Source organism: Engraulis encrasicolus, chromosome 4 (assembly GCF_034702125.1).
Source record: "Engraulis encrasicolus isolate BLACKSEA-1 chromosome 4, IST_EnEncr_1.0, whole genome shotgun sequence".
NCBI classification, from domain to species: Eukaryota; Metazoa; Chordata; class Actinopteri; order Clupeiformes; family Engraulidae; genus Engraulis; species Engraulis encrasicolus.
In genome coordinates, this window is record NC_085860.1 from 13608223 (window position 1) to 13632170 (window position 23948).

General features: G+C 44.3%; 1 protein-coding gene across 1 annotated transcript in view; it reads left to right on the forward strand.

Moving 5' to 3' along the window:
- Positions 1-2529: 2529 nt before the first annotated feature.
- The window catches only part of asz1 (ankyrin repeat, SAM and basic leucine zipper domain containing 1), a 34169-nt gene continuing 12750 nt past the window's right edge, over positions 2530-23948 (forward strand). The window contains exons 1-10 of the mRNA XM_063196728.1: positions 2530-2710; positions 3096-3204; positions 3647-3769; positions 10594-10705; positions 15666-15777; positions 16038-16172; positions 16519-16637; positions 16913-16985; positions 17839-17895; positions 19777-19889. Of these exons, the coding sequence (XP_063052798.1) occupies positions 2606-2710; positions 3096-3204; positions 3647-3769; positions 10594-10705; positions 15666-15777; positions 16038-16172; positions 16519-16637; positions 16913-16985; positions 17839-17895; positions 19777-19889 (1058 nt within the window). The 5' untranslated portion in view covers positions 2530-2605. The remainder of the gene's footprint in view (positions 2711-3095; positions 3205-3646; positions 3770-10593; positions 10706-15665; positions 15778-16037; positions 16173-16518; positions 16638-16912; positions 16986-17838; positions 17896-19776; positions 19890-23948) is intronic.

Below are 23948 nucleotides of genomic sequence, written 5' to 3' on the forward strand. Positions count from 1 at the left end.
TCACAACAAGATTCTCCCATTTGCATTAGGCTACGCACACAGCAGAAGGGTTCATGTGGATCACCGTCAACAATGCAGTAGGCCTATTGGAGTGGTCCTATAGTTATACAATATAGGCTATTGTATAATATAAGGCGTCAAAGAAAGCCTGTTTGTTCGTTTCACTATCCTCTGTTATTTTGCTGCATTTGTATTCTGTTTTTGTCAATTCAATTCAATTGGTTTACTTTCAAAACTGCTGACGTGTATTACAGGTTGGCCAGACTACAGTACATTTTACAGCTTGTATTCTTGACACAAATATGTAACACACAAAAATATGTAAACAGTCGGCCTACTAACAAAAAATTCAGAGCACCAGAAAATGGGAGAGGAAACGGGCTCAGTAATATTTGATGTGTCACTGATTTATGTATGTATGTATCACAGGCATCCGCATATAATCCCTTACACCTGAGCTGCTTTGATGTCGTCTCCCACTCCTGTCAACTGTCGAAACAGGAAGTTAGTTGTACCACATATTTGCAATGTAATGAATTCTCAGATGAAAACGCAAGGAAGACAACAAATAAATAAAAAATATCTGGACATGCCAGGGGAAAGACCTTTCAAATTCGACAAGGGTTATGAGGGAGTGCAGCCTCTGGTATGCATCGTATATTACTGTCTGAGAGTCGACCCCTCAGGTAACGGCAACATTCCAGTCACAGCAAAGAAGATACTGTTCCAGGGATCAGAATTTTTCACCAAAACATGAAAAAAAAACCCACACTACTTGCCACAGGTTTTTTCACCCACCACTTTTCTCTTTGGGTGAATTGGACACACTGCAAAGTGTTTTGTGTGTGTGTGTTGTTGTTCACCCTGACCTTGGTGCTATTGGAAGCTACTGTGCCAGTTATCTCTCGGCTTCAAATAGAGAAGGAGAGGGAGAAAAAAAGTGATCGCATATCGTCTTACAGTAAGTTTGTGTGAGTCATGATAGAAACACGGTTGTGGGCACAGTCAGGGCCGCTGACAGCTTTGGCTGGGCCCAGAACACGTCATCTGAAAGGGCCCCCTAACCCAATAGATACAATGTAATGAGGACCCAATTCTGGGCCCCCTCTCTCCCTGGGCCCGGGACAACTGTCCCCTTTGCCCCCCCTGTCGGCACCACTGGGCACAGTGCACACATAATCTCTTATCATAGGAGCTTTACAAAGGCATAGGACCTCAAATACACTTCCTGTTTGACACAGAACACGGCATGTGAGGACCTGAAAAAGGCAACCTGTTAATACAGTACAGTAGAGACCTACATTACATTACCGGTACATATTTTGGCCAATGCTTTTATCCAAAGTGCAAAGTGCACAGGAAATATAGGCTAGTAGGCTACTGAACAATAATTATTATAAGTGCAGATCCCAAGTAGGGTTAGTGTTTTTCTTTTAAGCACTTTAGCACAGGGTTAAGCAGAGTAGATACACACACACGTACGTGCACACACACACACACACACACACTCTCTCTCTCTCTCTCTCTCTCTCTCTCTCTCTCTCTCTCTCTCTCGCACGCGTGCACACACACACACACACACACACACACACACACACACACACACACACACACACACACACACACACACACACACACACACACACACACACACACACACACACACACACACACAAACATGCCTTATACAAGCAGTCTATCCCTGGTCTGGGCCAGGTCAGCATCAGTGCAGATAGTCGAGAAAGAGAAGAGTCTTGCTTCTTGAAGGTTGAGAGGGATGACCTTAGTGTAGTTGCCTCTGGAAGTTTGTTCCACCGCAGGCCTATTGGGGGAAAGGCACAGATGCTTATTTTATCATCACAATTCTGCAAACCACTCTGCACTGTTCTTTAGGCCTATAGGCTACAACGCACCCTGGGCTGAAAAAGACATCGGTCTTCACAATTAGAAAAATCACAAAGTAATAGTGTAGCTCAGTAGTCATAGGGGCAATAGTGCTTTGATGTGAGGCTAGAGGCTATGAGTCCATATCGGAAATGGAAATGTTAAGATGTTATAAGATAAGATAATGGATATTATAGTTTTCCTGGAGATATGATACATTTTTCTCTCCAAGACTTCTACCTTCTGTGGCCCAAACAAAATGACAACTTATTATGACGACTGATTTATAAGACTATAGGCCTAATAGGTTGATCTATTCATAAGTAGGCCTAGGTTGCAAGTTGTCATAAGAACATTATTTTTATCAGCAGCAAAGCCCAAATAGAAAACACACACCTACCAGTCAGTTCGACTCTTGGGGCCCGTGCACCTGTTGAAGGCCCTTTGCCAAATGCTTTTGGTTAGGTGTTTGCCTAGGGAGCGCTGCAATTTTGTGAACAAGTTAACGGGGTTTTTGGGGGACTTTCAGAACTCGTCTCAGAATCCCATCAGTTGTCCTCCTCCTCGCAGACTTTTTTTTTTCAAGTTGCAGACTTCTACGTAGCACGTCCACGCAAAAAAAAAAATCTCTGGTCCCACGTTCGATGACGTCGTCGACGCACACATCATCACTTGCTGTCACTCCAGTCTTGTGCTCTTGTCTGTTCATTCTTTCTTTATAATGGCAAATGGTTATATTCAAAATGGCTTTCCCGCTGGCGACGAAAGCGACGAAAGTGATGCTGAATGGGATATCGGATATTCTCATAAACAAAACACAAATGAGGTGAGAAAATAGCTTTATCTGTCTATGAGTGACCCGCTAGCTACTGTGCCATCCTCAACAAACGAACACGTGAACCAGCGACCTCTGTCTTTTTAGCCATGAAGAGACATACCCTGCTGGGAAAGTTTAACGTTTAGCCATAAAGCTTCGCTTTTGCAAAATTGTCGACTTAAACTGTACCCGGAACGGCATGTGAATTACCTTTGTAAACTGTGCACATTTCGTTTTCTTTGCTCAACGCGACTAGCAAGCTATCTGCCTAGCGCGCGTGGAGCCCCTGCAAAGCGCATGTGTGTTGATCTCGCGATTGTCATTTATGACCCTCACATGTTTGGTTGTGGAATTTTAACATTGATGGCAAATGTACTTCTATGTGTCTTTCTAGGGTGTTGTGAAGGATGAGCCTGCTACACCAGATGGAGACAAAGTTTCAACTTTTAAACGAGCCATCAACACAGGCGATATCAAAGTCGTCGAGCAATTGTTGGATAATGGTAGGTGCCTGCAGCTAACAGCCTATCGGTATTCAGGCAGTGCAGGAGGGATGTGGAACAGTGTAATAACAAAATAACAAAAGTATGGAGCACAGACCCGTTGATTTGGGTAGAGTCAGTAATAGACTCGGTTAGGGTGTACTCAGGTATGACAAAAAAAGCTTCGTACATAAGACAAAAAAGGTTGGGAAACACTAATGGCTGCTACAGTTGAATTTCTTACAGCAGACAGCATCGAGCCAGCCTTGCCATGTAGTGACTGACAACACTGAGGAGTCATACATTGTTTTTGAACTTAACCTACTAGGGCTATTACATAAATAGTATTATGGCCTATGGACCATATTATTATTATACCCTGTGGACAGCATTAACGTTTGCATAGTATTGTTTGTGTAGGTGCTGCATGCCAGACAGTGATGTTCCCCTTGTTCCCTGAAAGGTGTGGAAGTGGATACAAGGTTAGGATTCGACTGGACCCCGCTGATGTATGCAGTCCACGCGGGGAACTATGATATGGCCCAGCTCCTGCTGGATCGAGGAGCCAGTGCCAACTTCAGCAAAGGTAAGGCACTGTTATAATCAATATTGACAGTTCAGAAAACGCAGCACACTGGATACTGTTCTTTTTTTCCTCTTTATTTTTTGGAGTGGACAACATGTCTTGCCCAGCAAAAATATAGAGCAAAAATAAAGAGAAAAAAGAACAGTACAGTGTGTGGGGTTTTCTGAACTTCCCATGTTGATTACGTTTTCTGCCTCACACCTGCACCTGGGCAACTGAAGGCTTGTGCACAAGGACCTCCATGTACGTTGAGCACAGTTAGTAATATTCATGCATCTCAGTGTAGGTTGGATCATCAGGTGTCAATCCCCAGATTCAGAAAGTAAAGAGGCTTTTACAAATTTGATCCAACCAGCTCTGAATCAGCCGATCTTATTGAGAACTCAAGACAGGTAGAGCAGCTACGTACTTATTGGAGTTACCTATGTAGGAAGTGTGGCAGGGTTTTTACTTTCTGGACCCAAAATGGACACCTCTTGAGTAGGATGATGGTGGTAGTGGGACTAGTTTTCATGTTAAGAACGTTGAATGACTCATTACTAGGTATTGCTAAAACCATGTCTTGGAAGTTGACTTCTGCCGGATCATCTTCACTTGCTGTGTGATCTGGCACGCCTTGGCTAGTGAGGGGAGCCTTAGGTCAAAAGTTGCATAGTGGCTCTTTAAATAGAGAGAGCAGAGGGCTGTGAGTCTGGCGCTGCTTCAGATGACCTCGCAATGACTTCAGCCGTCTGGAGTTATGGCATAATGGGATCCCGCCACAGTCACAGGAACAAGAAAAGGAAAAGGATCCTGAGATATCAAACAGAATCACACATCGGAGACTTCTAACCGGCCAGGGGGATTGGTTTGCTTTTCATTACAATGTGTCTTCAGGTTCCCCTGTCTGTGTTTGTTCGCCCTGTGGCTGCACGTGTGCATCATAGCTCCAGATAGCAACCAGTTACAGCCCCTCCTCCTCCTCCTCTTCCTCCTCCTCTTCCTCCTCTTCCTCCTCCTCCTCCTCCCCCTCCTCCTCTTCTTCCTCCTCTTCCTCTTCCTCCTCCTCCTCCTCCTCCTCCTCATCTGACATTACTTAATGGCAGTGACGCAAAAGGGGGAGACAACATGAAAAAAACACACACACAATTAATCAGGCGGAGAATTTTTTTAGTTTACACGTCCAATTGCTGGTGTGCTTTGAGAAATTGAACGCATCTGTTTGGTCCCATTGATGTCAGAGATGTTGGCGAAAGGGGGTGGGGGGGTAATTGGGAGAATTCCACTACATGTTTGTCCACAATAAATTGGGGGTGGAAGGGGGGGGCTGTTGTGGACCTGCAGAGGGTGGAGAGGGGAGAGGAGGGGAAGGGAGGGGGGTGGTTGGGCTTGTGGAGTGTGGAGACGGGAGGGGAGTGGCGTGGGGGGATTCTTGGAGCTTCGGGGTCCGAAAGGAAATAATTAACGGGCGGCCGGGTTCAGCTGCCACTTCCTCCGCCGTGTTCCGCCGCGAAGCGAGAAGAATGCAGAAGTGATTGATAAAAGTTGGTATACAGCGCCCGGTGCTGCCGTCATTCCGGCGTCTGCGCTCTGAACTCTTATTTATTTTTCCTGCTCCACCACAAATGCAAACAGACTCTGTCTGCATCCTCACCACCCCCCCGCCACCGTCCACCCCCCCTCCCCTCCCCCCCCTCCTGACCCCCAGCCCAGCCCAGCCCATCCCGCCATCTACACTTCAGTCCCAATCAAGGACCCCCGGAACAAAAAAAGAGAAGAGAAGTCCAGTCACATTAATTTAAACCAGCTATCCTTATTTTCCATTTACTACATGCTTTTTTGTGTTTGATCTTGATTTTTTTTCTCCTACCACACATAACTCTTCCGGATGGGATGTGGATGTGAGGACAGCCTTGTCAACAACTTGCGTCTAGACATAGAATGCACATTTTGATGTCTGCACGGACCCCCCTTTCCACACATTGCCAGTGCTGGTGCCAGTGATGTGCTTGACGTGTAGTTTATTTGGCTGTCGGACTGCGTGTCTTGCTGTCCTGTCAGCTCCGACCGACCTCATCTGACTTCTAGTCTAGTTAACGAGATGATTATGTGGGAATATTTTCTGGGATTTGTGAAATTATGCATTTTGTCTAAATGTGAATTGGGTCATTTCACGTGAAATCAGACGCTTTGGGACCCGACCGATCCGGATTTCAATCATACTTGGTGTGCCTTTTTAGTAGCAAGGTAGCACCCCAGAACTGCATTGGTTTGAATCTGACACTAATATTAAGGGAGAAACAGACTAGGAAAGGTTCACATTTTAGGGTAGGACACTATACATTCAGCCTTGAATATATCAGTCAGTGCTAGTCACAAAAAGATGCCTGTGGTATTGTTTGAAAGCTCTTTTCTGGCTCTACATATTACACAATCAGCTTGGAATACAACAACTCTCAGAATATGAATTATGATAAATTGAAAAATTAAAAATGTAATATCTAAAAAACCTATATTTTAAAATGGCCAGTTCCTTGTCCAAACGTAGCCGGCAATGTCATTAGCAACACCTCAAATGCTGGTGTTCGGTTCTTTATTCATTTCAGAGAGAATTTGACTCACAAATATGGCATCATACAGACCACTTACTAATAATATGGTAATACCATAGTAGCATCACATGACAAAACAAAAACAAAACAAAAATGGTCAGTTTCCATGGTCCCAGGTTTCAGAAACTAAGGCAGATGTCCATTTATACACACCAAATGATGATATGTGAATGTTTGAACATTCCTTCTCTGTGTACCTGTGTCATCTTCCCTTTACCGTACTTTAAAGAGATAATCAATGGCTACACTCTCATTTTGTACTCTACCAGTGCATTTGAAGCAGGGTCATTCCATGTCAATTCACATGATTCCCTAGAATCTCCCCAGGTGACCCTCTCCGATTAACCCGATATCTCACATACAGGTACCTTTTGATGTCAATTGAAAGAATACCAAGTATTAGCACCGCACGTCCAACGGTTGCGGAGATGAAGCCCTCCAAAGTTGGGGTGCCATGCCCACTTTTCAAGCCTGTGAATTGCATACAAAATTTACAAGCAGATTTTGACACCTCTGGTTTTAGTTTGAAGGAAGATACAGGCCTAAAAATCACCATGGCCCCTCAATATGACTCTGTCTACCAGATGATGTACGTACAAATGGCATGCCTTGATTATTTTTGGCTATATTAACCCTTAAAAACTGAACTAGTGAAATGCCTGTTGAAGAGTCTTGCCACTTTGGGGTTACAGACAGTGGTGTAGTCTACTTTTTTATGGTGGGTAGTCTGTATATTTGAGCATTCTATGAAGTGGGTATACTGTATATATTTGTGCTATTCAAAACAATGGATCAATCAATTTTAAGTGGGTATACTGAAATCCCTGAAATTTAGAAGTGGGTATACTCCGTATACCCGCGTTCTACGTAGACTACACCACTGGTTACAGATCTTGGAAACTATGCATGCTTTGGGAGTTATAATTGATTTTCCATCATATTTGGGAACTGTACTGTGTATTCCAAAAAAAGTAGGGCGCTCAGACTTTAAAAGATAAAATAGGAGGGACTCAAAAACAGCTTTGGGACTAAATGACCTTACGGTACCCTCTACTTCAGGCCTCAAATTAACCATGTGGGCACTTGATGACTGGAACGCCCTTTTAACTCCATGTACAGTAGCACTGTATCAAACATTCAAGCTTGGAAAAACGTTGTTTTTCAAAGTTCTTCATATTAATCTTGGCCTTCAAAGTATATGTGTTTTTCTCTATATCGTATCACAGTGTCTGTTTTGCCTACTGCCATCTGCTGGTCTAAAAAAGTAACAACAGCGTAATGTGAGAAAACATAAGGGGCTGGAAAATCTTGCCCATAATTAACCAATAAAACACTGTAATTATTATATAGTATATTGCTATATAGTTATGATTTTAACAAGCATGATGAATATTTCTAGTTTAAATAATTTCCTAAGTGTGACTGATTAATGCTCAATCATCATGATGCCAGTCCCAAGATGGCCTCACCCTGCACTGCATTTCTACCAGACATGGGGGTGGGGGTGTCCTGGTAGAAATGTAATCATGATTGAGCATTCTGCATAATGCTCGTTAAAATCATAATTAATTTATAGCTGTTGTTGCGTTTTTTGACCAGCAGATGGCAGCAGACAAACCAGACACTGTGATAAGACATAGACAAAAACATATACTTTGAAGGCCAAGATTAATATGAAGAACTTTGAAAAACAACGTTTTTCCAAGCTTGAATGTTTGATACAGTGCTACTGTACATGGGGTTAAAAGGGCGTTCCAGTCATCAAGTGCCCACATGGCTAATTTGAGGCCTGAAGTAGAGGGTACCGTAAGGTCATTTTGTCCAAAAGCTGTTTTTGAGTCCCTCCTATTCGATCATTAAAAGGCTGAGTGCCCTACTTTTTTTGGAATACACTGTACAGTTCCCAAATATGAAGGAAAATCAATTATAACTCCCAAAGCATACATAGTTTCCAAGATCTGGAACCCCAAAGTGGCAAGACTCTTCAACACGCGTTTCACTAATTCAGTTTTTAAGGCTTAATATAGCCAAGAATAAAAAAAGGCATGCCATTTGTAAGTACATCATCTGGTAGACAGGGTCATATTGAGGGGCCATGGTGATTTTTAGGCCTGTATCTTCCTTCAAACTAAAACCAGAGGTGTCAAAATCTGCTTGTAAATTTTGTATGCAATTCACAGGCTTGAAAAGTGGGCATGGCACCCCAACTTCGGAGGGCTTCATCTCCGCAACTGTTAGACGTAGGGTGCTAATACTTGGTATTCTTTCAATTGACATCAAAAGGTACCTGTATGTGAGATATCGGCTCAATCGGAGAGGGTCATGTGGGGAAGGCGTGTGAATTGACATGGAATGACCCAGCAGCAACTGTGTCTTTTGTAGATAATGTATAAGTATGTCCCGTTGCAGTTAGGTTCCACTACCAGAAGCACATCCTGATGATCCATGACAAGTCTATCTGGTCTGAAGGGAAAAGTGAAGGCTGGAGATGGTCCATGAGGATGCAGGAAGTTCAGTTTCACTTCTCCAGTTGCCTGATTGCCATAGACCTCAGAACTCCGCTAGGGCGGCGCCCGGGTACTTCTCCAGTGCTCGGCATACATTCCTCAACACATGCTAGCCACCAGTTGCCATCATATACAGCTACAACATACCCTTTGATGCTTGAAAATGTAACACATTCCTTTACTGAGCTCACTCTTTCAACTCCTTCTCTGAATGCGGAAAATGGCCTAATGTCCATTGACAATGGGCAGAAGCTGTGTAGTTTTTGAGTACCTGGAATAGTACTCTGGAATAGAACATGGTGCATCTCTCTCAAGAACATCCATTGCCAGTTTGCCACAACAGAGATGTACCATCATGAAGCTGAGAACCTGTTGAAAAGGTTGGAATCTGCAAGAACTATTCCAGGTACTCAAAAACTACACAGCTTCTGCCCATTGTCAATGGACACAGTGGAAGTTAGGCCATTTTCAGCATTCAGAGAAGGCAGAGTTGAAAGAGTGAGTATAAATGGACATCTGCCTTAGTTTCTGAAACCTGGGACCATGGAAACTGACCATTTTTGTTTTGTTTTTGTTTTGTCATGTGATGCTACTATGGTATTACCATATTATTAGTAAGTGGTCTGTATGATGCCATATTTATGAGTCAAATTCTCTCTGAAATGAATAAAGAACCGAACACCAGCATTTGAGGTGTTGCTTATGACATTGCCGGCTACGTTTGGACAAGGAACTGGCCATTTTAAAATATAGTTTTTTTAGATATTAAATTTTTAATTTTTCAATTTATCATAATTCATATTCTGAGAGTTGTTGTATTCCAAGCTGATTGTGTAATATGTAGAGCCAGAAAAGAGCTTTCAAATAACACCACAGGCATCTTTTTTGTGACTAACACTGACTGATATATTCAAGGCTGAATGTATAGTGTCCTACCCTCACATGTGAACCTTTCCTAGTCTGTTTCTCCCTTAATATTAGTGTCAGATTCAAACCAATGCAGTTCTGGGGTGCTACCTTGCTACTAAAAAGGCACACCAAGTATGATTGAAATCCGGGTCGGTCGGGTCCCAAAGTGTCTGATTTCACGTGAAATGACCCAATTTAGGAATTAAAATTAACATCCAAGCTCATTCAGAAGCTGAGGTATTACAAATTCACAGGGCTGATGGTATTCAGGCTCCATGCCTGATTTCAGGCTTGACAGAGTTAGCAAAAATAAAACATTGATAATAATTAGCCATGAGGTTATTCTTATCTCAGAAAGTGTTACAGGTTCAGGGTTTTCTTCTACTATCATGCTTGAATAATGGTCATACACAGGCTATAAAATGTTTGAATAATGTGTCAAAATATGTCTACGTTACGTTACTATGCAGTATCTTGTCGTCGTCGTCGTCGTTAGAGCAGAGAAAAAAATTCAGGCTCTGGATTTTTTTTCACTATCACCCCTGAATTCATGTGTCACGAGGGGCCTTTAAGAAATGTCTGCACTTAAATCCTTTTCTGTGCAAATATTTTTATTTCAACATACACAGTTAAGCATCTTTTAGTCGCAAGCGCGGTGTAACCCGTTAACTACAGACTTCTGGGCAAATGCAAACATCGATTTGCTCATTCCTCATAGATTATGCTTTCCAAATGTAAATCCCCCATGAAAATCCCTCTAAGTTGAAAATGTCAATATACTGAAAATGTCAATATACTGAACTGGCCTATTCTGCAGATCTCTACACGGTGCTGATGGCGGCCTGCACTGCATCTGTGCCCGAAGGCAAAATCATCAAGTGTGTGGAGCTACTACTGACGCGCAACGCAGACTCCAACGCAGCTAACAAGTACGTGTGTGTGTGTGTGTGTGTGTGTGTGTGTGTGTGTGTGTGTGTGTGTGTGTGTGTGTGTGTGTGTGTGTGTGTGTGTGTGTGTGTGTGTGTGTGTGTGTGTGTGTGTGTGCGTGCATGCGTGTATACATGGGTGTCAGTTTGCCAAGCTGTTAAACATTTAAAATCTTAATCCCTTTAAGGGTATTGTTGTACCACTGATTTTATTGGTAAATTGGACGTTCGGGTTGATGATTTGCAGACAGAGGAGGGGCAACTATCCCCAGTCTTTACCTTTGGGAACATGATTGTGATGGTTACGATGGTGCGGCTCTAGAGGTGGCTACCGCATTACTAACAGTACATTACACTTAGCTGGCGCTTTTTAAAAAGCAACATACTGTTATTTAGGTACAGGGTATTTGTTACAGTCCCTGGCGCGATGTGGGATTGAGTGAGTGCCTTGCTCAAGGTCACTTCAGCAACGTATAGAGTTGTTGCTTGGGAGAGGTAAGGGTGAGATTTTGAACCTGCAACCCTCTGATCATAAGTCCACCTCCCTAACCACTAGGCCACGGCTGCCACCACTGCCAGTCATTCTGCATTTCATTCTCACAGTTAAACGCATCCTGTTATGGCAAGTGCATTCACAACAGACGTTTCACTGCAGACAAGCTCAATTCCAAACATGTGTGCGGCTGGCGAACCTTCAGCACGATAGGGAAGAGAGGAGACGGAGGAAGACCAGCAGACAGTGCCCCCCTTATAACCTCCTTTCATGTTTAACAAACAATGCCCTCTGCAGACACATACATAGTGTGTGTGTGTGTGTGTGTGTGTGTGTGTGTGTGTGTGTGTGTGTGTGTGTGTGTGTGTGTGTGTGTGTGTGTGTGTGTGTGTGTGTGTGTGTGTGTGTGTGTGTGTGTGTGTGTGCCTGCCTACATAATACACAGTTGTGAGGTGTCAAGAGGGCCTCACAGTACCAGTAGGAAATTGATTGTTTCCCCTTCAGACAAAATATTTGAGCAGCAGGGAGAGGTGGTGGAGGGTTGTTTGGGGAGACGGAGGGCTGCGGGCGGGCAGGCGAGCGCTAGATGGAGAGGAGGGGAGGGGCGCATACCCCCCAATTACACGCTTGTATATTTAGCCTGCAATGCAATCTGTACCAGCTGGCTTTGTCCTGAAGCGTGGGGTAAACAATAAGGGGCGCTGGGAGTTGGTGGTGGAGGGGGACTGGGGACAGTAAGGGGCTCTGAGAGCCGATGTGGGGGGGACTGGGGACAGTAAAGGGGGGGGGGGGTTGACTGGGGACAGTAAAGGGGGGGGGGGGACTGGGGACAGTAAAGGGGGGGGGGACTGGGGACAGTAAAGGGGGCGGGGTGCTGGGGACAGTAAGGGGCCCTGGGAGTTGGTGAAGGGGGACTGGGGACAGTAAAGGGGGGGGGGGGGGGGGTACTGGGGACAGTAAGGGCCGCTGGGAGTTGGTGGAGGGGGACTGGGGACAGTAAGGGGCCCTGGGAGTTGGTGAAGGGGGACTGGGGACAGTAAGGGGCGCTGGGAGTCTGTGGAGGGGGGAGTTGGTGAGGGGTGACTGTGGACAGTCAAAGCATGTTTGTTTTGTTGCCCCCTATGTCACCCAACCGTAACCCTCTCAGATGCTGATATGCTGACATGCACATTTCTATAGACATTTGTTTATGAATTAATACAAATGTTGCATATACTGTACATATCAAATGTAAATATTAGATTAGTGATTGAAGGAGAGAGTTTTACTAGTTTACTGTTTGTAAAGATGTTGTTATGCTTGAAGTCATTTGCAGACAGTGACTGCCAATAAGGAACCACGTTCTGGTGGAGCCTGCAGAGTCAAGTCAAGTGACATTTATTTATATAGCCCATTTTACACATAATAAAAAGCAATATTGAAAAGAGAACGATGCAAATGTGGAATTCAGATTAAAAAAAAATGGTAAAAACAGTAACAGTAACAAATGTAGGTATGGTAGGCGTAACAAAACTTTACAATAAAGAGCCACAAACAAAACCAAGTGTGAATTAAAACAAAAATGATCGCAGCCTAGGCAAAATAACAGAGAATAGAATAAGGATGTAGCAGGTGGCACATCAAGATCAGTGCATGTGGTCTGTGTGTAACTTTATTTTTTTATCTAAAAGTGAAGTTCCTCAAAGGTGTTCTGCTTACGCCACCACACTGAACCTTGGGTCCTTTGTTTAGCACAGAATCTGTTTGTTCCCAGGAAAAAATGTTCCCCATTCATCAGAAGGATTGACACCCCAGCAAGATAAGCTGTATGGCATTTAAAACATCACCGTCTTTGTCACCTGAAGAGGAAATGCGTGTTGGGTGGTTAGGTTAGCAATGTGTCAACTATGAAAGATGGCAGTGTGTCCTCGCTCTGTCTCTCTCTCTCTCTCTCTCTCTCCCTCCCTCTCTCTCTCTCTCTCTCTCTCTCTCCCTCCCTCTCTCGCTGGCTCACCTGGGCTGGTGGTGTGAAGCGAGCGCTTTTCGGAGTGTGTGCTCGTGAAGGCCTCTTCTGGGAAGTGTCACTCCCCGCGTCCCTAACAGTCTCCTGTTCTGATAAATGGCCAGCATGGCATTCCCACAGTGGGACACCGCACCGTGCCGCACCGGACCCTTTGTAAACATCCCCTGACGCACCAAGTTTAATGACGTGTTGATAAAAATGCCATGTAAATTGCCATCCCCAGCAACATGTCCGACCGTGTGAAGATGGATGGTTGAGAATGTCTCCTAGAGCTACAGCAGAAAGTAACTGAGAGATCGAGAGAATGAGACAAGAATGAGTGTTTTGTGTTAAAATGCAGCTTGAGGACGTCAGTCAATAGGACTAAAAGTGGACTCTTCTTGTAAGTGGTGTCATTCCTATATAACATACCAGGAAGGGGGCCTACAGCACACAATGGCCTTGATTTTTAATTCCGGTGTCCAGGCAACTGTGGACTGATCTATGTTTTTTTGTTTGAGTAAGTCGAGGGACCCAGGAGGATTGTGAGTCACCACCCGCTCCTGAGTTACCCCCACTATTGTTCTACTGTGCCCCCCTACTGCCCCCCACCAATGCAAATGCCCCTCAGTGTGAGTTTGTGACAACACGGTGTAATCCCCACCGTAGTTACATCCTGACAACACCAGTGAGTCAGAGGATAAATTTACATCCAATGGTGGAAGTTGCGGTATCTGACGATAGTGCTGTTTTTGTTCTCTTGGCTTGCCCAGAAACCTGAGTTCTGTGGTGGTCTCCGGGAAATTTACGATACGATACGATAAGATTGTATTTTATTGTCAGTTTGCACCAAAATTCATTTTGCATCCCTGAGCAAGACTCGTTTAAGACAGGACATACACATAACATCACAAGACTATTACACATGTGCCATGCTTCACATGCATAAGCACTAACTGACAAAAACAGACAGGACAGAGGCCTATATACAGACATACATAAACATACATACTGTACATACACACATACAGACATGCATACCGGTACATACATTACATCCAACCCATATAACTTGAAGACATAACCATTTGTCTACTTGAAGCTCAGGGCGAGATGGCAAACGTTGTTCTACGTGATGTACTGTATATGGCAACCATAATAGATATTGGATCCACAAAGCCTTTTGCCCCTACTGATTATGGGGTTGAAATTACACAAGTCTCTTTACCTGAAAGAAGGCAAGACAAATCAAATGTAATTGTATAGCGCATTTCATATACAGAGGCAGCTCAATGAGCTTCACAAAATAAAAACAGGAAAAGAAAACAGTTGAAATAGGATTTGAAGCATAAAAATGAAAGGTTAAAAAATCTTTAAGTAGAGAAAGAGGGAGAAGATACATAGATAAATAATTACATTACATTACATTACATTTAGCAGACGCTTTTGACCAAAGGGACTTCCAAGGAGGTACAGTACAGAGTACAGCTGTATACAAGTGATGTTGAGCAGGTAGAGAGCAGAAAAATAGTGGAGGACCTATGAAAGGTATTGCAGATTAGTACCCATGAATAGAGGTGAGTAGAGTTTTGTTATGCAGGGTAGCTCCTTCCGAAGAGATGATGGATAAATAAATAATACAAAAAGTATAATATAATAAAACTAAGTGAAATAAATAAAACAAAATGACAAAAACAATGTTCATATAATCACAAGAAAGCATTTGTGAACAGCTTTGTCTTAAGTCTGACTTCAAAAGTATCAACAGTAGAAGCATGTTTATATCATCTGAAAGTTTGTTCCAGAGTTAGGCCGCATTGCAACTACTGGCTGCTCCACCCCACTTTGTTTTGACAGGTGGTATTACCAATAAGGCTTTCTCCAGTGATCCTAGAGACCTAGTTGATGCATACAACTGACACATGTACATTCGGTAACTAGGTCCCAACCCATTTAATGTTTTAAACACAACAAGTGGTGCCTTAAAGTAAATTCTATGTAAAGCTTACTGGGAGCTAGTAATTGGATCTTACAGGGACCTGCAGGGGAGAAGGCTTATAAATTGATTATAACGGCACAACTGTTAAGGCTACTCCAAGGTCCTTGATATGGGGAAAAGCAGTCTGCTTCTTTTCTTGTTGTCCTCCTAAGTATTGAAATGAGAGAGGCAGCTGAGGGCAGGACGTGTCCAGCTGTGTGCAAGTGTGTTGAGTGCTGAAAATGTGGCGGCCTTTACCGCTCCCTAGTGGACAAAACATAACTGGTCATTGTGAGTGTGTGTGTGTGTGTGTGTGTGTGTGTGTGTGTGTGTGTGTGTGTGTGTGTGTGTGTGTGTGTGTGTGTGTGTGTGTGTGTGTGTGTGTGTGTGTGTGTGTGTGTGTGTGTGTGTGTGTGTGTGTGTGTGTGTGTGTGCGTGTGTGTGTGTATTTGTGTGTGTTTCTCATGTAGATCCCATATGACATCTCTGATGGTGTGTGTGTGTCCTGTAGGTCCCATATGACGTCTCTGATGATGGCAGCTCGTGAGGGTCACACCCAAGTGATCAACCTGCTGGTGTCCAGCGGAGCTGAGATCAACGCTCAAGACGACGGGGGACATACGGTAACAACACACTCATACAAGCAGGGCTTTCTCTTTTTCATGCCTTTTGGGGGCTTTAATGTAAACAGGACAGTGAATAGATGGCAGGAGGTAAGTGGGAGAGAGAGATGGGAAATCGTCGAGAAACAACCAAGGCTGGACTTTGTTACTTTATGACTAGAAGAACAGAAACTTGACTACGGTGTTTCCAGTATGTCCTAAGTGAGGATCACACTTTGAATTGACTATGAGCATGTCTTCCCGCTTGTTGTTGTCACCAGGCGCTCATCATAGCTGTGCAATATAACCGTGAGGAGGCGGTGTTGAAACTCCTCCAGCTGGGAGCTGACAAGACTCTAAAGGCCAGGGGCGGCAAGACGGCAGCAGACTTCGCCACACAGTGCAAACGACCACAGGTGCACTCCCTTTCAGATGCTCTGAAACAGACTTTTCTTTTGTTGTTAAAGCATCAAGTCATGTTGAGTCATTACAATACTGCTGTCTGTGTGTTGTTATTACCTCTGCCAAAGAGATTATGTTTTCAGAAGATTCTTCACCATTGCAGGATAGGGCGAATTTTAACATTCCAGTGTCTTACTCCGCAAAACAAGGATAGAAAGACTTTTTTTTTAAAATGAGGGTTAGTCAAATGTTCTATCAAACAGCTTCCTAAGCAGATATCTGCACACTCTGAGTGCATTTCTAGTTTGATTGTTCTTTATTATATATTTTCCTTGTTGGTTTGTTCAACCCCTACTCCAGATTGCCAGATTTCTGGCCTCACAAAGCGTTGTTGGTGGCAGTGGTGACGAGGCTTCTAAACAGGACAACCTCTTCAAGTTCTTCAACAGGAGGCAGGAGCTGGTGCCTACACTGGACAGGTGAGCTCCCCCATCATCCCCTCAGTGGCATCACACAGCCAATAGTGCCCCCCTGTGGCCATGCGAGGAAGTACTGTCACAGTGAACCTGGCTGCTATGGATGTTTCCACAGTTTGGGTTGGCAACACTGCAGCATGCCTGATTTCATAAAGTCACACTGACTGAAGATTTAGCTGATGTAACTAGAGTACTATAACTCTACTCTACTAAAGTACAATTTCCTAATTTCTCCCTCTCCAGTTTACAGTTTAGTTTGTGTTTGTGTTGTCTTGCAGCTCTGCCAAACTGTGTGATATAGAGTTGCTGCTGCATGGCCTGAACTTGGGATACCTTGCTGACGTCATTATAGTGAGTACTAGTACTTGATCCAAACAGTGAGAGTGTGGTGTGGGTTTCTCACTCATATGGTCTTAATTGTTGACATACATAGACTTTGCTTTCAGCCCACTGTAGAGATTATACAAATGTGCTGTATTAACGTGGCAGTTTATTTTTGCCACCAAATCTGGAGCCATTTCTGTTGCCTTTCAAAAAAGTAGTAATCACTCGAGATAATGAAAGATGGAGGCGCACACAAGGCTTGTGTGAAAAATGTATATTGTAGCCGAAAACAGCCGAAGTCAGAGGTTAACTAGAGCAACAGACATTGCAGACCTAGTCCATTCTCAATGTCTCCAGTAGGCAGCGTGTGGCAGGAATTCCGGTGTTATATAGGGTGACTTCCTTTTTTCATTTTTTCATTATCTCGAGTGATTTATACTTTTTGGGAGTGGACGCACCAAGCAATACACGGGTCTAAAGTGCAGGCGCAGACGCTGACCTTTGTTGGTTTTTGCCTTTCAAAAAAGACAATTTCAAAAGGAATCTTGAAGCGAATTTGAATTCACTTTTGCCATTGCATGCATTTCATGGAGTCTTCTGTCTCAATCACCTTTCGCCCCTCACCAGTTTGCTTGCCTGGAACACTATAGAAATTGTGAACATGTTCTGAACATAGCTTTCTGTCTGAACATAGCTTTCTGTCTGAACATAGCTTTGTGCTGTCGGCACTCATCAGTGTGTGAAAATGTTCTGAACATAGCTTTCTGTCTGAACATAGCTTTGTGTCTGAACATAGCTTTGTGCTGTCAGCACTCATCAGTGTGTGATAATGTGCTGTATATACTGTATGAAAGTGATAGATGCTGTAATGTGTCCGCAGGAGCACGACATCACGTGGGGAGAGCTGCTGGCCATGGAGAGGCAGGACCTGGAGAAGGTGATGTCCTGAATCCTATATATATATATATATATATACAGTGCCCTCCATAATTATTGGCACCCCTGGTTGAGATGTGTTTTTTAGCTTCCAATTATTTATTTATTTTTCTAAATAATATGGGACCTTAATGGAAAAAAAGAGAAAAATCCAACCTTCAATACAAGTGCATTTATTCAGTGGGGAAAAAATCCCACATAAAGAAATAATTATTTGACATCAAATAATGTGTGTCACAATTATTAGCACCCCTGGTGTTAATATTTTGTACAACCCCCTTTTGCCAACAAAACAGCACCTAATCTTCTCCTATAATGTTTCACAAGATGGGAAAAGACAGAAAGAGGGATCTTCAGCCATTCCTCTTTGCAGAATCTCTCTAAATCATCCAAAGACCTGGGTCCTCTCCTCTGTACTCTCCTCTTCAGCTCACCCCACAGGTTCTCAATGGGGTTGAGGTCTGGGGACTGAGATGGCCATGGGAGGAGCTTGATTTTGTGTCTGGTGAACCATTTCTGTGTAGATTTGGCCATATGTTTAGGGTCATTGTCTTGCTGAAAGACCCAGTGACAACCCATCTTCAGCTTTCGGGCAGAGGGCAACAGATTTTGATTTAAAATGTCCTGGTATTTCAAAGCATTCATGATGCCATGCACCCTAACAAGGTTCCCAGGGCCTTTGGAAGCGAAACAGCCCCACAGCATCACTGACCCACCCCCATACTTCACAGTGGGTATGAGGTGCTTTTCAGCATGCGCATCTTTCGTGGCACGCCAGACCCACTTAGAGTGTTTGTTGCCAAAATGCTCAATCTTGGTCTCATCTGACCAAAGCACACAGTCCCAGTTGAAGCCCCAATACCGCTTGGCGAACTCCAGACGTTTGCGTTTATGATTGTGAGTGAGGAAAGGTTTTCTCCGTGCATGCCTCCCAAACAGCTTGTTGGCGTGTAGACAGCGCCTGATGGTTGATTTGGAGACTTTGTGACCCCAGGATGCTACCATTTGTTGTAATTCTGTAACAGTGAGCTTTGGAGATCTTTTGATTTCTCTTACCATCCTTCTCACTGTGCGTGGTGGCAAAATAAACTTGGGTCCTCGTCCAGGCTTGTTTACCACTGTTCCAGTTGTTTTGAACTTCTTAATTATTCCTCTCACAGTGGATATGGGCAGCTGCAGTTAAGTGGCAATCTTCTTGTAGCCTCTGCCTGACCTGTGAAGGTCGACGCACATCTGCCTCACTTGTATGCTGTGTTCCTTTGTCTTTCCCATGTTTAAGAGTGGATAAGAGAAATGGCCTCTGTGTCACGTCATATTTATACCCCAGGGAAACAGGAAGTGATGAATTACTAATTAAATGTTCCTACATACTCTGGTAAACTTTGTAAACTACTGTAGAAATGACAGAAATGCTTCAATTATATTTATTTCCTGGGAATTGTTAAGGGTGCCAATAATTGTGAAACAGGCGATTTAATGAAAAATAATTATTTTTTAGTCAGGGATTTTTTTATTTTCTTACAATTCATTTGAGTTGAAGGCTACATTTTCCTACAATTTTCAGTGTGACAGTATTCTTCTGCAATAAACACTGAATTTATTTTAAGGCTTTTAACACATCTCAACCAGGGGTGCCAATAATTATGGAGGGCACTGTATATATATACACACAATTTCTCTCTCTCTCTCTCTCTCTCTCTCTCTCTCTCTCTCTCTCTCTCTCTCTCTCTCTCTCTGTCTCTCACTCTTTTCTACTTCACTGGCCTATTGAAAAACATGTTCTTAGAAAGAAAAGTATTGAGTATACCAAATATTGAGTATCTACCTTTTGTCATTTGCCATAGCAGTATTTCATTGTCATGTTCGTTGTCTCTACCTCTAGATTGGCATCACAGACCCAGAGGACCAGACGAAGGTGTTGTGTGCAGTTCAGGAGATGCATCTGGACCGCGTGGACTTCAACACACTCACTCAGCTGGAGAACGTTGACAGCGGGTAAACAGAGATACACTCATCATCACATTCGAATTGTGCATCTCATACTGATCAGGGAAGATAGAGGGGAAGAGGAAGAGGAAATCTGAGACTTTCAAGGTTGCAATTATTATGCATTTTTATTTGGCTACAATGTACAATCCAAAAATTATGAAAATTGCAATGAGCACCAAAGGGGAAAAAGGTGAGCACTCAAAAAAAAAAAAACACGAAAAAAAACCTGCTGCGTTATAGCGTTAACAAAATTGTCGGGCGATATTGACCTCAATAGTTGAAAGTGAAAGCCCATTGGGAAACTCCAACTCCCATTGTCATTGTGACACAGCACTCCACAGCACACAAGTGAACACTGCACACTGCACACTGCACACAACGGAATTGCATTTATGCCTCACCCGTGCAAGGGGGCAGCCCTCAGTGGCGCCCGATGGGGAGCAGTGCGGTGGGACGGTACCATGCTCAGGGTACCTCAGTCATGGAGGAGGATGGGGGAGAGCACTGGTTGATTACTCCCCCCACCAACCTGGCGGGTCGGGAGTCGAACCGGCAACCTCTGGGATGCAAGTCTGACGCCCTAACCGCTCACCCATGACTCACGTTAACGTTGCCCAGCCCTAATATATATATTAAAAGATGGGAAGAAGCAGATTTGGTTGTTCTGGATCAGCTGTTAAAGGTCACATTATTATTAGTAATATCATTATTATTATTATTATTATTATTATAAACAAATTTGAATTATCACATGATTTCTTCAGACACTTACAAATACGACGACTTTAAAAAAAATATATTTTAAGTATTTTTTTGGGGCTTTTCAGCCTTTATTGGTTTTTGTGAGACAGGATAGTAGAGGAGAGACGGGGAAGGACCGGCAAAGGACCCGGACTGGGAATCGAACCTGGGTCGGCCGAGTGGTAAACGTGTGCCTTACCATATCAGCCATGGTAGGGCCACAAATATGACATTACTTACACAAGCAATCAAGAATTTGAGAGCCTTTAGTTTGTGACGCGTAATAGAAAAATAAATCGTTCCCAATTCATCAAACCTATTTAGTACCCCTGCACAGTAATCTCAGAAGAGGAAGTCAAACAAGTTTGCTCCATCAATGAGATGAGATGAGCACATCCTAAAGGCAGGCAGGCGTTGGGGGCCGGTGAGCGAGAGACTGAGCCTGTCCTAATGGTTTAAGCGTTGGTAATGATTTGTAAGGTGAGAGATGATCGAGCGAGCGAGAGGGATCAGCGTGATCCGTGTGTGTGTGTGCACGCGTGTGTGCGCGTGTGTGTGTGTGTGTGTGTGTATAACAGGGTGTGTAACAGTGTGTGTGTGTGGCATATAGTGTAGGTTGTGTACCCCCCCTGACGGATGAGAGTAAGCGGGAGGGGTCAGAGTGTGGTGTTTAACTTCAAGTCCACACGTAATGAATCTTAACGAGCGCCTAATTCCCACGACCCCTCTGGCTGGTAGGGGCAGGGCCGGATTAAGATGGCCTGGGGCCCCCAGGCTACAGGTTTCTGTGGGCACCCTGGAGTCAAATTTCCTGACAAATATACATAGACATTATCACATAATTACGGAATTAAGGATATCTACCAAACATGTCTACGAACCGTACTCAACAAGACAGATGAAATTTTCGATATTGCGTCTTTATGCACAATTCTGAAATGTTTCAGTTTTGGACAATCAGGGACCCTGCTGGCTGGTGGGGGCCCCTAGGCAGATGCCTGTGCGTTCACCCGGCCCTGGGTAGGGGGCAGCGCACCACTGCCGGTCCCGCTACATGCAGCCCCCCCTGCTAAATCCCTGTCTGATGACTACACTGTAAACAGCCCCACAGGAGAGCACCGCGCTCTGCCCTCTCGGCTTAAATACTGCCCCTGTGGTAATGGGGTGGGTGGGTGTGTGCACTGATGGTGATGTGTATGACTATGTGTCCACATCAGTGTATGAGTAAGTGTGTGTGTGTCGTGTGTGTGTGTATGTGTGTGTCTGAAGATGGTGGTGCCGAGACACACACTGTGTTATTGCTTCTCATAAGTCACGCCATGCAAGTTGTGTGTGTGTGTCTGATGATGATGGTGGTGTAGAGACACACACTGTGCTATTGCGTCTCATAAGTCACTGCATGCAAGGTGCCAGACACAAGCCCTCCATCCCCTCTGTCCCCTGGGCGTCTCGATGAGAGGAAGAGCCCCATCCATCTGGCCACATCCAGGGGGAGCCCAGCCTTCCAGTTCAAAACAAGACACACACACAACAACTCAGAGGTGCCACTACTCAAGCAGATGACACAACACGACACTGAGGACATTAAGGACATGAAATGTGTTGAGGGTTTTGAGGGCTTTTTTTTTCTCGGGAAGGGGGTGTATGATCGGGGTTGTGGGATTTAGGTGTGCGTGCGTGCGTGCGTGCGTGCGTGTGTGTGTGTGTGTTTGTGCGTGTGCGTGTGTGTGTCTGTCTGAGTATGTGTTTCTCTCTCTGTCAGCGGCCACACAGAGAAGTTTTCCTGATAAAGACAGATGTATCTGTTCAGCAGGTCCCCCCCATGCTCCTCCTCCTCCTCCCCGTCCCGTCAGTCCAGGCACTTAGACGCGCGTGTCAGGGCCTATCACTCCGTCACCCCCTAGATAAACTAACAGAGCGACGCTGCGAGCCCATCGCGCCATGCTGGAGGAGATAGTAACTCCGCGCCTCGTGACAGTGTTTACCTCAGCTGCTGACAGAGTGTTAGAATTAGAAAACGGCTGCCGCCTTTTTTTCCTTTCGTTTCTTTTTTTTCCTTTTTCTTCGTCTTTCGTGGTTTGTTTAATGGGGGATGTGATGAGGGAACATCCTCCCTATGTGCTCAACAGGAGGGTGTCCACACTCCACAGACCAGACCGAATGAGAGAGTACCGTCCGGGACAACTGGACAACAACTAGACAAATGTTCGCTCTCTCGCGCTCGCTCTTTAAAAAGAAAAACAGGTTGCTATCCATCATTTCAAGAGTGATCGCTTACGCTCTGGCTAATTGGCCCATTGTAACATACTCAATTTCTCTCACACTCTCTGTGTCTGTCTCTGTGTCTGTCTGTCTCTCTCTCTCTCTGTGTGATTGAGCTGATGCGCGCTGGCCTGGGATATTTTTCTCAGCTTGTTAAGGACAGACGGCTCTGATCGGAACAGACATACAGAATGTTCTCCTTTCTTTCTTTCTGTCTTTCTCTCTCACACTTTCTCTCACTTTCTCTCAGTCTCCTACATGCTCATCCTCTCCATCTCTCTTTCTCACTCTCTCTCTTTCCCTCTCTCTCTCTCTCTCTCTGACTGCATGCGTGGGCGGCACCTCAGTAGTTTGCACCTGTTTTTGTTCCTCAGTCTAATATCCTTGACGGCCCAGTGCTGTGTTCGGCTGTGCTGTACAGTGCTGCGCTGCATTATCCGACTGGGGCCAAAGATTTGCTGGACCCATATGGTGAACTTCACCCTCTATTCCATGCCAAAATGCAGTCCAAGCAGTGTGTGTTTATCCTGCTTGTGTATCAAGGGTATCGAGGTTACAGACTAGGAACGATTATGTAAATTCCTCAAATTTAAAACCCTGTAGTCTTGGTCTTATAATGGCGTTATTATGCCCATTACATTTATGTTGTCTTATTGAACACTTTAGACGAGTACAAATGAAAAGTACAAATGAAAAACAAATGTGTGTGCCTTCACCAGGACTGCAGAATATTGCTATTCTGGGCAAGCCTTGTTTGTGTGTTTTAATTCCACATCCTCTTTTGTCTCGACTGACTGTTGTCTGTCAATTAAAACACTATCAGCATAATCACGAGAGCAGACATGCAAGGCAAGGCAATGCAAGGCAGGGTGTAACTGTGGCTGTGTGGCTTGCATTGTGCATTGCTGACAGACCTCAGGCAGGCCTGGCGCCTGCCTGGTGAAATCAGCCGTGGGCCACTAGGGTACATTTGAATATTTTACAAGTGAATAATCATGGAAACATTGAAACATGGAGGTGAAGTGGTGGGGCACCATACTAATGCATCCTATCATGGATGGG